This window comes from Dama dama, chromosome 13, assembly GCF_033118175.1.
Source record: "Dama dama isolate Ldn47 chromosome 13, ASM3311817v1, whole genome shotgun sequence".
In the NCBI taxonomy this organism is placed as follows: Eukaryota; Metazoa; Chordata; class Mammalia; order Artiodactyla; family Cervidae; genus Dama; species Dama dama.
Window position 1 is genome coordinate 71224785 of NC_083693.1, and position 15650 is coordinate 71240434.

Here is a 15650-nt window from a genome sequence, read left to right on the forward strand (position 1 = left end):
CCACCCTCCGACACATATGCCTCCTGCACATACACAACACCCCCCATCACCCTCCCACACACCAACCTGTAGTCCTCGTATGTGAAGGAGTCCTTCAAGGGCAGTTTGTGGGCATGAGGATGGGTCTGGGAATGAGGAAGTTTTAGAAAGCAGAGGTGAAAAGAGAAAAAGGGAAGACAGAAATCAGTCAGCAGAATTTCATTATTTAGCTGCCTAACGGATCCTAACAAGAGCCAAATGAAGCAGGAGGCGTCCAGCCGCGCTACTGAGGGCTCATCGTGCTATTATGCGCTCATACATCACTGTCAACTTAATTTGTTGTGCCCAGCAGCCGCCATAAATCTGCTGCTTGTATTCTGATACCAGGGCCCACAGACAAGGCACAAAAATAAAATTTAAGGTGGACTGAGTTTACAAAAGGTAGGCACACCCACACTCTGAGTATCTGATCAACACAGAAACCCGGAGCCTAAGTCAGGTCCCACCTCCCTCCACATCCTAATGTGCGGTAAGGCCCTTACGAAGAGTCCAAATCTCCTTACCTCAGTAAAAGGAGCAATTAAAGGTACTCGAATAAACTGAAACTTCTCTCATTAATCTCTGACTTAAAATCATTTAGAAGGAAATCAACTTGTTATGGGCAAATGAATCACACACATGGCAGATGCAGCTCAAGTACAGAAAATCAAGAAAAAATACAGTTCCGTAAATTATAAATTAAGTTTTACAAACAAACATAATGAAGATAAAATTGAGATCAGCACATTTAAACTTCACTACTTTTTTTTTTTTCTCTAGACAAAGGATCATTTGATGAAAATATCCCAAATTTCACACACTGGAGAAAATTTTAAACATCTCAGGTTCTCGCTCCGTAACACTCTCCCCCGCACACCTTAGACCTTTTGAGCACGTAAAAAACTTTGTCTCAATTAAGAAATTAAAAGCTGTAACAGTATAATTTTAATCTTCAGTTTCCATTACAGGCTGATAGACAGATTGCAGTAAGTGATCAAATGAACAAATGGTGATTTCTGGGACACACATGGAATCGGCTGCACTGTCCCTGCACCACTGTTAATGCATGAAGCCCCATGTAGTATGCAGTTTTTACTCTTGACGCATTAGCATCACAAGTGCACGGCAATTTATCATCGCTCACTGTAATGTACTCGCTGGCACCGCACGCAGGACAGTGGGGGATGAGGTAAAAGTGGCTCAAACCGTAAATCAATTAGAAAACAAAAGCTGGTGCTCCGCGCGCAATTTTAGGCAAATTATATATTACAAGAGGCTGCCAATTGGGTGCTAGCTCCCAGGTGCCTGCTTCTCCCCTCTAACCCTCAACCCAGTTTTAACCCTTTGGAAGAAAAGTCAACATTAGGAAATACAGTTACACAATATGTAAATGTTGTGATAATAAAAATGAAATTAAAGAAGATGCCATTTAACATAAAAATATCCTATTGCCCAGGAGCATTCCCTTGCTACATTTCCTAACTAGGAAGATTAGGCAATCCTGTTTCTGGTTTAAAAAAAAAAAAAAACACAAAACCCTATACCATGGTCAAGCGCAGCAAAGATGGGAGAAGCTTCTCGTTACCTCTTCTTTGAATAGATAAGATGTAAGGCTGTGCTCAAGACTCCGAAAGATGCTTTCCATTTAATTATGGAACTTGACCACAACGGTGCTCGCGTTTTTTTCTCATAAAAATATAAATTCAGCAGACAGGAACTTCTCTACACTCCAAGCTGTGATAAGTACCATAGAAAAGCTTCCAAACTTTAAAGAAAGGAAATTCTATATTTCTATTCTATTGCTAGAATTTCCTTTCACTTATAATGAAATGAAGTTTCTCATAGTCTGACCTACTAGAAATGCGGCACAGCCCATCTCTCCTCAAACTCTAGGTGGTGAGAAAGCATTGCTGCTTTTGTCATTTTAAAATATTTTAAGTTCATTTAAACTGTGGAATGCACTACAGTATTTTTGAAAGTTGGTAAATTCCAATGCTAAAACCCCTAAGTATTAAAAATTTGACCCCTCCCCCTCAAAAAGTTTGACCTATTGGAGAAAGATGACAGTTTTCAAAATTAGAACGCTGAATGTCACAATGACTTGAGGAAAAATGCTCCAGACACTCAAACATCTTTAAATAGCTTTGGACTCTATGAAAACTCTTCAAACAAGGGCCACCTCCCTAAGGACCAAAAAGATGGAAAATTAACTCGCAAAACTGTCTTCCTTCCTACTATTTATATACATTTCTTACCAAAAATATAAGTTCATGTTCACTGTCCTGGCAAAGTCGTAAAGAAAACTCAAGGAAAAAAAAAATGTGCAAATGTTTTCTGCAGATTAATTTTGAAGATTATTTTGGCTGTAGAGTTATGTAATATTTGCAGAATCTCTTAGAAACAGTTGTTCTTATGTGCTTAAAAAATAAGGTGTGCCCACTGTATGTAATTCTGGTTTAAAGAAATATATGTGTTCTGCCAAACACACTCACTTAACAGTTAGACTGAAGCGGAATTTGAGGCTATAGAGAAAGGCGAGTAACTGCCATTTCAATGGGGCTCACCACTGTGACATCAGCGCCACCTACTGGCGTCATGGTGGAATACATCGGCGCTGCAGGGTTCTTGAATTAACAGTATTTCCCAGGGTAAGAGGCCTTCAGAGCAACTTATCCTAAGCCAAAACTGGGTTTATCCAGAGTGGCTACTAGCTCAGATTTACTCAAGAGAAATTTGGTTTGTAAAAAAAAAAAAAAAAAATCTAACCTTCCCCTTTAGATATATAATAGTTTTTTCACAAGGATCTTGAAACATTCAAATATTGAAATGATTTGCATGGGTGAAAGGCATTTAACTTTAAATATAAGTATTTTAACATACCCTGAAAAAATAAACAAGAATAAGAAATGTGTCTAATGCAGACACTGTTTAAACTTTGGACAGATTTTTTTTTTAAACACATTAAGTCTCAAGGTTTAAAAATACATCTTCCAAAAAATTACAATATTAATCTGAAGTTACTTGCAAGTTTCTAAAAATGTTCTTGGATGAAACTTATTACACTTATACTTTATGGGGAGGATAACTGAACACTCCTCACTTTATAGAGCGAAATCCTATAAGGATTTTGTTTATCTCCAGTAGAAGCCAGTCCTAACATGTACTTTAAAAATAGAAATCTAAATGAAAGCAGAAAATGTGGCTAATTGATTTAAGTTGAGATAGCTGTTTCCAGGATGTACCTACCTACACGCTGGATGGGGAGGGGCTGTCTGGCTAGAACAACAGTGACTCCATAAATGCAGTTTAGAAACCAGCCATAGATCTTCTGCAGATTTTTTAAGTGATTGATATTTTCACTTTCTTATGCATTATAAATATTTGAAGTTGAGATATGAACAGTTGCTGCAGCTCATGATCAGACCTGAAGCCCTGCAGAGCTCACTTTTAAAAGAGGATTCTTGTTTGCTCATGTCAAGCCCGGCAGCCCAGGGAAGCCCTCCCCGGTCCCTCTTCCATCAGAGGAGGTGTTTCAGATGAGACACAATAATACTGTACCTAGTACAAAATAATCACTGTGTTTGGGAAAGATTAATATCTAAAATCGTTTGTTTGGCTTCAATAAAAAGAAGTAATATTGCTAAATATGTAAGTATGACATTTTGAAGAATTTACCATATTGCATGGGTCTGGTAGCTATGCTTAAGGAAATTAAAAACCACTACAGTCAGCATATTTCATCCTTATTAAAGTTCTGTCTTGAACTATCACTCACATAAAACAAAAATAAACCAAGAAGAAATTTAAATAAAAAACCTATGGATTACAAGAGTTTGAATATGAAAAAAATGAACAATATTCTGGCTTTAAAAAATTGATTTAGCATGCAGCTTCTCTTTATAGTCCCTTGATAAAAATGAAATCTCCCTAACAAACACTTAATAAAACCTGTCAATATCTCTAGAAAGAAAAATGACACAAATGCATTAAGTATTAAATACCCTTGGAAAAAGTCACATATTCCATGAATTTTTGATGTACTATCTTGACATTAATGTAAAACCTTGATATTTATAATTGACAGATATTTAATAAAGTATAAAAGAAGATGGCTGCTGTGTAGCATGCAAATTCCTCAGGTTGATCAGAAATGAAAGATACAGTCATGTACTTAAACTAAATAAACAGTTAATATGTGCTGCACGAATCAGCTGCAGTCTTATTTTAAGCTCACACAACAAACCTTCGCAGAGAAGCAAAATAAGCAGAATTCATTATTATGTGAATTCCTAATTCAAAAGCATCTAGTGTATGAAACGGCTCTGAAACAGCTCTGCACATGAAACAAAATACATTTGAGTTAAAGTTGTTTTTTGTTTTTAACATTTGACAGTAAACATTTCAAAAATAAAGATAAGCACTTTGAGAACTACATGGAGAGGTATTTCCTAAAACAATTCTTTTTTAAAAAGCCACACATTTATCTGGAAGAAAGATTCAACATCCTCTAAGGAAATTAAAAAATAAAATAAAAAGGATTAAGACACATAAATGTCTCTAGGACATAAACACTTCTCAAAATTAGATCTTTACTTTTCTAAAAAATCCTCATCTCTAACCTTGACCAGTGTTTATATGGAAACTGAGTTGAACACATTTAATAATCACCTTCCATGAGGCATTTAAATATATTAAAAGGAAAGTAGCACAGTTCAAAAAAAAGACTCTTAAATACCATATTTTAAAAAATTTATAGCCTGCTATAATATATAATCAATTGTTAATTTGAAAACTATATATGGTAGTTCAGTGACTTATTAATGGTTCTACAGTATCAGGAATGACAAAATACAATTTAGAAATTGTACCTAGTTTGCTCTGGTTAAAAACCACAGCAACACGCAATTAGAACTTTCCAGCTATAACACGTCATAGGTTGCATTTGGCATACATACTAAAAGGCAGGGGACAGGGGAGGAGGAGAAGGAAAATTTACACTTAGAACACTGAGTTTCCCCTTCTAGCTCCAAAAGTAGGCTAATTAGAAGCGCTGTCAGGCAGCGATTTCTAGTAGGTCCGTCAACCCTCCTGCTCATATTTCATTTTCTAAGTGGATAGAATACAGTTTAACAGAATGACAAATTGCAAAATATCTACTGAATCTAGAATTTAGTTTTGATGACCATAAATCAGAATCAAAGAACGCTTGGTTCATACATTTGGCTCTTGAGGGAAAAAAATCAATTTTTAAGACTTTTATGTTTAAACACAGATTACATCCAACTCTTTAGGGAATTTTTCATCATAAAGTTCTCTGAATTCACTCAATACGATCAAATAAATACATCAATACACATTAAATTTAAACTGTTTGCCTTTTGCTTATATATATATATATTTCATTTCTATAGCAAATATGTATTACCTTAAAATAAAAATTTTTAATTAAGAAAATGAGATTAGTGGAGAAACATCAACACTCTTCAATAAATTTATAAAATTACTTTGTGATGGAAGAATTGTTTTTTTTTAATTGAAACACTGAAATCTGTAACCTACATCCAGTTTAGATTAAACTGAAACCTACTAAAACACTGCGAAAGATATGCCTGTTTAAAAACTTTATTGGTTACCATTTGCATTCCCTGAAGAGGGGCAATCATCCATGAATCAAATTTAGTTATAATCAATCTACACTTTTGACTGTCAATCATTTGTTCACTCAACAAATATTCATTGACTCCGAAAAGAGTTGAATAGGTTAGCACTAGAAATTCAACAAACATTGTCTTTACTGTCTGTCTTGAGAGGTACACAACGCTCCGAGAGGTGGACGCTGTCACCACTCTCGGGGGGCCTGCCTGGCTGCAGTCAGATAAGCGACTTTAAAAAGAAAGGTGACGCCCGAAGGTACACCCAGATGCCCTCCCTCCACCTCCGGGCTTCCGCACTGTGTCGGCCCAGCGCTGTGCCCTTCTCCCACCGTGCGTGTGTATGTGTATGTGCATGTGTACACACACACGTGCACATGCGGTTTATGCTTCTTGGCCCAAGGAGGCACGGGGGGCAGGGGCCATGTCCTTTCTGACCACTAGGGAATCCCCAGTGTCTCGCGGGCGCCTCATTGCCCGCCTGCCCCCGTGAAAGGCAAACACTCCACCTGCCCTTTGCCCTGGGCAGTGGGGAGAGCGGCCATCGCGGGCTCACAGGACTTCTGCATGAACCCGCTGTGGCCTCCATGACAGGAGAGCCGACGAGCGGCACCACCAGGGTCACCAGGCGAGTTGGCTGTGCCCAGACTGCAGCCCTGGGTACCTGGTCTCCACGCTCCTCTCAGAGGAGCCGGGCCCTGTGCGCACCGCTGCCGCACAGAGACACCGCCCACACGCTTCCAGAGAGGCAGGCCTGGGTTTCCTCTGCCTCCGACTTCCATCTCTCATGAATGGAGTATTTTTCTACCATAGGGCCAAAGAATCTTCTCTCTTTTGTTTCCTCCAAATCTACCTTCAAACACGTTTACTCGAGAAAGCTCTAGTTTAAAAATCTGCGGAATCTAAAAAAACGGCTCCGATGAACTTACTTGCAGGGCAGGACAGAGACGCAGAAGGGCAGGAACAGAGACGCAGACGTGGAGGACGGAAGTGCTGATGCAGGAAGGAGGCGAAGGGGTCAGGATGCACTGGGAGGCGGAGACTCCCACGCACACACTCCCGTGTGTAAACAGATAGCTGGTGGGAGCCGCTGCACTGCACAGGGACGCTCAGCTCGGCGCTCTGGGGTGACCCAGAGGGTGGGAGGGGGTTCAAAGGGCAGGGGGCACATGTATGCACACAACACATAATGTCATGTATATACACACAACATACGTGTATACACATTCTCACTGCTCTACAGCAGAAACCAACACAACGGTATAAAGCAACTATACTCCAATTAAAAAGAAAGAATCCACTGAGGAGCAAAATGGACCAAGCCCAGCTGTTCCCTGCTCCAAATGGTCAACAAGTGTCCCTCCAGCACACCCCCATGCACCCCAGCAGAGGCACACCGTTAAAGACAGCAGTGTCCTTCCTGGTCACCTCAGATGACCTGACCCTGAGCCTCTGAATCTGAAAATGGGGCCAGACAAGAGACCTCTATCTTCTAAGCTCTTAAATCTTTTGGTTTCTTTGCCTTTGACACTCCTCTCCACCAAATACCTCAACAGATGGGTCAACTTAAGGACTCTAAACCATGATTGTCTCTCTTTTCTGGTCTGCAAAAAGATAACAACTCCAAAGCAATATTTGCAACTTCTCAGCTTATCCCTAACCAGAAACAAATAGAGTGGTAAAAGCAGTTATCATTTTAGATGATTATACCTGCATCAAAAGAGCAGGCTAGAATTATTTATCATCAGCTTCACAGTATTCTACTTTTCATTTCAGCTACTTTAGATTTTAACAATTCAGGATAGAGTCTGTGGACTCTAAGTTAATCAAGCTAGCATGATAGGGGCCACCAGTCATTCATAAGAGGAGAGAATTCTGACCACCATGATGAAGCCCATCTTCTGGACTGACACTTAGAGATGCAAACAGACCTTGTCCCAGACAAGGTCAGAGTCAGAGAAACTGAAAAGGAAGGAGAGAGGGAGGCGGGTGGCAGAGAGGGAGGGACTGTTGTTTGGTCGCGAAGTTCTCTCCGACTCTCTGCAACCCCAGACTGCAGCACGCCAGGCTCCTCTGTCCTCCTCTGTCCACTATTTCTCAGAGTTTGCTCCAATTCATATATTCAATTGGTGACGCTATTAACAACCACCATTTGCTAAACCCTCAGTGCAAGGAACTCTTGTGAACTTGACATGTACTACATACATCTTGCTTCTTAGGAAATAGGCACTATGATTAGGCCCACTCCATTGCTGCAAAAACTGAGGGACAGAGAAATCAACAGTGTGTCCAAGGTTATTACCCAGTTAATAAATGACAGGGGCGGGATAATGGCCAGGCAACAGTTTTCTGGAATTTACTGAAAGGCACAGAATAATTAGCTGTACCACTTATATAAATTAAGTTTACGTTCTGATACGGTAAATACATTTTTTCTTGTTGAAATGCTAGAAATAGAAAAATCCTTGATAAATATTGCTCTCATTTAAAATTCAGCACAGAGGGCTTCCCTGGTGGCTCGGTGGTAAAGAATCGCCTGCCAAAATTCAGGAGACACAGGTTCAATCCCTGATCCGGGAAGATACCACCTGCCACGGAGCAAGTAAGCCCATCCACCACAACTACTGAACCTGCGCTCTAGAGCCCGGGAGCCCCAGCTGGTGAAGCCCAGCTAGAGCCAGCCAGCGCTCCGCAACAAGAGAAGGTACCACAGTGAGAAGCTTGTGCAGCGCAGCTAGAGAGGAGCCCCCGCCAGCCACAACTAGAGAAAGCCCACGCAGGGACAGAGACCCAGCACAGCCAAATAAATAAATGAACACTAAAGTTTTAGTGCTCAGCACAAGCACAGAGATATTTTAAGGACATTGCAAAGCTTACAGGCAGGCAGTATTAGCAAAACTAAGACTGAATCTGTTATTTCCAATTACCAGAAAGGACACCATATTGAAAGTCACTCTCTACAGTCGTGAAATCTCAGACCCAGGTGCTGACGTAGAGATCATCTAGCCCAATTTCCTGGTCATTCTGGAAGTGAAGAACCCTGGTTCCAGAAAACACACGTGTACCAAATACATGTAGAGATGTATACTCTTTTCCTTCAATACATTTTAAAACACAGGGGTCATATTTGGAATTCACTTTCTGGTATTTTTTTCTTCATTAAAATTATGCCACATTGGTGTTCCGACAACTTCCAATACCACGTTATCTGGAACCCCTATCATTTCATGATAACTCTGAATAGCCTCTAAGACACCCCACAGCTTTAATCAATCATTAAACCAGTATTATCTCCACGTTCTTACACAGGCACTATCTCTTTGGGCTACTTTCAATTCTCCTAGTTGTCATGTTGTTAGAAATGAACTTTGGTCCCTTAAATTTTCTGCCTTTAAGCCTAAAGGAAGTTGAAGAAGTCACAAGCAGCCAGTAAGAAGTGAACCCCAGGGCTGTGCCACGGAATCTGAGAACCCACATATTTCAGACTTGGGATTCTGATAAAGATGGGCCAACTTCTGATGTAATGCATCGATCCAAAGGATTCAGGAGGGTCCCTACAACTGAGCAAGCCTCTGGAACCTCCACACTCTGAGGCACGTCATATGAGCCCATACATCATGTATGCTCCTTTGTCACCAGCTGCTGCGAGTTTACTTTGGTAAACCCCAATGATAACAGAATCTAGGGTAAAGGTCCCTGAGGCACAGAGCCAGCTGCTGGTCACCAGGAAGGTGGTGAGGGTGTGAGGCTGAGATCACAGCGCCGAGGTCGGGGCGTCTCCACCAACCCTGATGGCGCTGGGGTGTGAGAGAGAGAACATGGCCGCTGGTGAGGGTGCTGGCCCCCCTCCACCGCAGGAGCACTCCCATCCCTTCCTTTCCCCTGGTCCGACACTTAACACAGTGCTCAAGAGGGGCCCATCAGAGAGAAAATCCCCAGCGCTGTTTCTCTGGGTCCCTGTCAGTAGAGCAAAATTACAACCAAGAGGAGAGGCACGGAGGCCACGGAACACGAGGCGAGCACACAACTCTTGTCCCACGGCCTGGTACACAGGAAAGCTCCCTGCATCTCCAGGAGAGAGACAGACAGGCAGACAGACCGAGAGAGAGAGGAGGAGGTAGAGGTGAACAGTATGTCACTGACAAAGAACTATGCCGAGAAAAGTGTAGAAACCTTTTCTGTATCCCCTGAAAAGGGAACCTGCAAACATATCACCCTGAGATTTGACAAAGAAAACAAATATTTTAACATTTTTTGGCAAAAAAAAAAAAACCCCCATTAAAACTGCAATAAACTGAATTATAGGCTATAATTTATTAGAGTCACACTAAAATGTTATTACAGTAAGTCAAGACAACTCACTTGACTAACCAAATATAATTTAAAATGCCCATGCCTTTGGGTAAAGTAGCTGAGAGCTTTCTTTTTGATTAAGCAAAATTATTTTATATTCCGCTTCAGTTGATAAAAAAAAAAAAAAAAAACTCTCGTTTCAAGAGTCCATAACTCTTTCGAGCACTGTTCTATCAAAAAATAAAAATTAAGAAAGTGTCACTAAGATGTCATTGGTATTTATTAGCTATTTCTCTATCGGCATTAAAATTTCTAATGGAGAAAAAGTCATAAAGAAAAATTCTTCTGTAGTTAAGAGTCTACCTTGAAACAAAACCGGGTATGAAATTGAGCAGGTTTAAGGGCTGATCAAGTTGTGCAGGGTTGCCTGCACCAGACTCTGCTCGGCTCCCACCTCTGAGAACCAGCCAACTGACAGCCCAGCAGGACAAGCAAGAAAATGCAAATCTACTTCTTTTCCCACCAAAAAAAAAAAAAATCCTTTGCCTTATATTTCCGTAATTAAATGCTTTACTGATCAATAGTTATGAGATGGATTTCATTCTCGTTTTTATCAGAGAAAATGCTGTCTCACTTTCTGAGAATAACACCACTAAACACCATTTTGTTGGAGCAGTCAATATCTGGAAATGAATTTCCAGTGAGAGAACAGTTTAACCAGTACACAGCTTTTAATCGCTACCTACAAAACAGGCAATTATCAAATTGTTCACTTGGAACCAAAAGCAAGGAATTGAATACATTAGCTAAAGTTACCTTTTGACATAAGATGACTTCTGATTATAGTTAGAGATGAGAGAATATTTTAGAACTGTGTTTTGAAAACCAGGTCTAACCCTAACCCAGAGTCCCAAAAGTTGGGGAGCACCCCTGTTCAGGGGCAGGAAGGGCAGTGACAGAAGCGCGGGGGAGAGCGCCTGACCGGTCAGCAGGAGCTCGGGGAGGCCAAGGTTGCAGGGCGGCAGGAGGCCCGGGCGGGAGGACTGGAGGATGGGACCCACTAGGGCGCGTCGCTGGCGGTGGGAGCACCCAGACCCAGCAGCCTGAGGAACTCTCACATGTAGAATATTCTTGGTAAATGCCGTAAGTGAAGACCGAGGGGACAGGACATTATCTCAGAGGCACAGGGACGTTGTGTAAACCCAGGGGCCACAACCGGGAAGGAAGGAAAGATGGGGATGGAGAGACAGCATCCAGAGCGACATCACAAGACCCGGGCACGGGCCACCAGGCTCATCTTAACTGCTGGCCAGGACTCCTCCACAGAGAGACCAAGGGAGGCGAAGACACAGAGAAACTGAGCTGGAGATAGCAAGAAACAGGAGGGGTGCCTGTCGCCAGCTCTGAGCTCTCTCTTAGTAAAGCAGGAGCGGGGGGAGCCTGGGGGCAGCTCAGGACTGCGGAGACTCTGAACCACCACCTGGGGGAGAGCCGGTCAGCAAGGCATGACGAGGCATCTCTCTGGCCAGGCGGGGGCTGCCTGTCTGGGAGCTGACGGTCACCTGCACACTCCTGACGATGCTCCTGGGCCGGGATCAGAGGCTGAGAGAGGGTGGCACGGAGCCCCGGGGTCTGCTATAAAGGGCAGTGCATACGCCTCCTTCCTAACAGACGACAAGGGTTTCAGAGTTAGTCTCAAGAGACTCAGGCTGGGGAAGGCGGTGCAGAGAGAACCTCTTTCTAAACACTTAATGAATCTGCTACAGAAAGAAAAAAACCTGTTTTCCCATCTGCACTTGCAGACGCCTATAATAATGTGACATTTTCCAACATAGGTTTTTCTAGATCATTAGCTTTGTCAATTAAGACTCCATGCTCGGCAAAATGACCATTGTTTTTTTCAGTCATCTCCTAATTTCTAAAAAAAAAATGTTGCAAAAACCTGGAAGTAATCTTATATATCCCTGAAAAAAAAATGTGATGTGGAAAAGTTTCCCCAATTCTCACAACTAGTGTTTGGTATTACTTTCCAGAGTAGAATGATTTACTCCCTGTCCAGTGATTCACTTTGCCAACCCTAAGACAGTTTAAGATTCCTCTTATTTCAAATCGTCAGATGACCTCCAGTGACCTCTGCATTTCTAAAACTGAAGTCTGCAAAATACCACCTAGCATTTGACTTCATACCATATTAAACTGCTCTTGAGTTGCTCCATTCCTTCATTCACTCACTAACTTGTTCAACAAACACTACCGAGTGCCCGCTCTGGAGTGAAGGCTGTACCCGATGGGGAACAAGTGAACAGGATGTCTTGGCCTTCTACTACCCTCCTGGCACGTCCTGTGTGCTGGGTAAGACAAGGCCACGGACAGGCTGAGAGGAGGAAGGCAGAGCAGAGGGGTGATCCAGCCAGGCAGGCGGCAGGGGGTGCAGGGAGGGAGGAGAGGCAAGCAGAGGCAGCCCTGGGCTCCCCTGCTGAACCCGCCACAAGCGAGCAGCTGACCCTGGTTCGCTGTTCCCACTTCCTGTTCCTGCTATGGGTCAAGCCCCAAGGGGGACAATCAGTAAGACTGGTTCCCCACACTCAGGGGCAATGACATCATCACAGGTAGGTGTCCGGATGGGCAAAACACGATGTGTCACGGCAGACTACATGCCGTGTGCTGGAATCACACAGAAGGGGTTGCAGACATTGTTGGGAACAAGGTCAGGCAGTGACTCACGGAGGAGGGGGCACATGAATCAGGTTTTCGAGTGGGAAGGTAGGAAGCGTCCTGGGCAGAGAGCACCCCGCAGCTGGGTTCGCGAGGAGGGGCTGAGGTGTCCTGGGTGGAAAAGCATGTGCAGAGCAGCAGCAGGAGGGGGCGAGGACCCTGCAGGGGAGGGGACAGGGCCCAGGGCATTGGCTCTGCAGGGGCCTTCACCATCGGTCAGCAGCCTCACCGGGAACAGGAAGACAGTGCCCGCCCCCCTAGGTTTGCTGGTACTTGAGGAGGCATCAGTAAGTTAGTATTCTTCCAGGGGGAGGGACTTGATTTTAGTAGACGTTGGTAAATTAACAGAAATGATGAAGGTCTTCTTGGAGCTGATTTTTTATATTTTTTTAATATTCTGGCCACACCACACAGTTCCCCAACCAGGGACTGAAGCAGACCACAGCAGTTTGACACTGCTGAATTCTAACCAGTGGGCCACCAGGGAACTCAAAGAAGGTCTTCTTCAGGTAAAGTAATTTACCAAATGGTGAATCAAAACAGAGAGCCAAGGACATAGAGAGTATGGGGAAGGGGCTGGTAGTTTGTGAATCTGATCAAAACCATAGGTCTGAGGTGGGAAGACCTCAGCCACGAGCAGTAAGAACTGCGTCCCCGAGGGGCAGAGACCTGCCACCAATGACGAGAGAGAGCCGGGACACGGATCCCATCCCAGTCAAGCCCTCAAATGAGAGCATGTGCTGACTGCAGACTGAGAGACGCCTGGACTGGAGGATCCAGAGAGGCCACGCCTGGATTCCCACACCAACCATGAGGCAATAAAAGTGCACTGTTTTAAGCCTTTAAGAAACACACAAACAAAAAAATGGGCCTGGGAGAACTTCTCAAGGAAGTTCACACAAGCACATACATGCCTTTTGAGTCAGGATGGGCTGGGAGCTGCTGTAGTAACAAGTGTCTTCAGTAAATGTTCACACCTTTCTGCCTTTTAGGAAAGAGGAAGTGACCATATTAACCAGAAAAAAGGAAGAAGATGAACAGAAAAGGGAGTAAGTGACAGAACAAGGACACATGGGCATTCCATTACCAAGAGCACAGATAGAAGGGCGAAAGGTGAAGACAGAACAGGAGTGAAGCTACGGGGAAACTCTGAGGAAAACAGAGAGAAACCACAGAAACTAAAGGTGGACAAAATACCTCAATTCACCTCAAACTGGAGGCCAGAGACTTTGCTCAGAACGAGGGGCATCTGGTCAGCTTTACGACCATTAAGACTGTGATGACATGGTTTCTGGTCCCTTCTGCCCCTATCTGAGCTCAGCATTCACTCAGTCACCTGAAAACTAATACTCTATTTCAATCCTAAATTTACAGCTCTTGCAGACATCCAAGCTCTTTGAAACATATGCTATGTACTCTGAACAAAGACACTGGCTAGTTAAGATGTGATAAACAGTTGCTTCTACACTGGCAGTCTCAAACAGAATCCAGTCCAATATAGAAACCCATCTGAGTCTCTTTAATTTCCAAAGCTCCTCATGAAAATCAGGCACTCTGAAGGCCTCCATAAGGCCCATCTTATATGCTTAAGGGTTTATTTTGGTCTCTTCAGTTCCACACACCTGTTTTGTTCTGTAAAACAGATGAAAACTGTGACGCATACAGGGGATTGTAAGAGACCCTGGACAGGCGCCAACAGCAGGCTCTCTGCTACTCCAGAGTCCTACAGTCCAGGGTGCTGCTCCCTGGGGGCAACGTCCAGGCCTCAGCCCAGACCCACAGACCGCGAGAGCGGCGTGCAGGAAGCACTGTTTCTAACAAGTTTCCAGGTGACTTACCCTCACTCGAGTTGGATCCAGGAACTGGGTGTACTGCCAGCTGCCACCAAGGAGGAGACAGTGAGGATCTCTGCTATCTGATCAAGCCCTCCCCACGCCTCACATGTACATATGTGCACACAGATGCACGGTGGCAGGATGCAGTCTGGGAGAAGCTACACTTCAGACTGAGGTTTCTGGCCCATCTCTGCCCAGATCTGCCCACTTGAGGTTCCAGGTCACTGAAACTCTGCCAAATAGAACATACAAAACCTTAACTTTCCCCCTTAAGCTACAGTGTATTTATTATTATATTTACGTATAGTTTCCAATTTTAAAAATAATTTCACTTAAAAAAAAAAGAAAAAAAAAGTCAAAAAGGCCTCTGACACCAAGGCCAAAGACTCAGCCACATGACTTTTTCCTCTAAAGTGATCTTAAAAACCTCTAACATGACTCTTTCGGCCACATTACTTTTTCTCAGGATCCCTAACATAGTTTGGGACCTGACCTGCAAATAATTGATCATCAGAATTTACTCAACATACATTTATCAGGGGCCATCAGGCTCGGAGCAGTAGAAACAAAATCAAAGAAAGTTTGTTCTCTGCCCTTCTGACGTTGAAATGGCCCCATTAAAGAAACTAGTGAAATTAAACAGGTGACTCATTAACGAACAATTAAACTCTGAATCTGCTGAGCAGTGAAGACACAGGTAAACGCGGGGCACCTGGCTCTCATGTCTCCTCCTTCCCGCAGCAGGCCCTCTCTGCCCATCATCCCCGCCCAGCTTCACAGCGTGGAGGACCACAACCCCGACGTCAGGGACTCATCACACCAGCTTCCAGAGGCCCGGTCAGCCTGTGCAGAAAAGGGTCTGACTGAGGCAGACACTGAATTTCATTGTTATCCAAATCAACTCTACAGTAACAATAAAATAATTAACATTCACTGAGAACCTACTATGTGCCAAGCACATAAAATATCCTAGGCATTTTACTGTGTAACTAACTTAAACCTCACGGGATTCCTATAAGGTTGGTACCACCATCACCCCCATTTTACAGGTAAGGAACGATGCCCCAGAAGAAATGAGCCCCAGGTCACCCAGCGAGGAAGGGGAGGTCCTTCCACATCTACTCACCTAATCTCAAGT

The 15650-nt window shown here is 43.4% G+C and overlaps 1 protein-coding gene across 3 annotated transcripts in view; it reads right to left on the bottom strand.

Annotated features, from left to right (window-relative positions):
- Window positions 1-15650, bottom strand: part of SETD3 (SET domain containing 3, actin N3(tau)-histidine methyltransferase) — a 76573-nt gene that overhangs the window by 14398 nt on the left and 46525 nt on the right. For all 3 annotated transcript variants that reach the window (XR_009695477.1, XM_061159399.1, XM_061159398.1), the window contains one exon: window positions 67-125. Coding sequence is in view for 2 of the 3 variants with exons in the window: in XM_061159399.1 (XP_061015382.1) it covers window positions 67-125 (59 nt within the window). In the remaining variant the exon portion in view is untranslated. The remainder of the gene's footprint in view (window positions 1-66; window positions 126-15650) is intronic.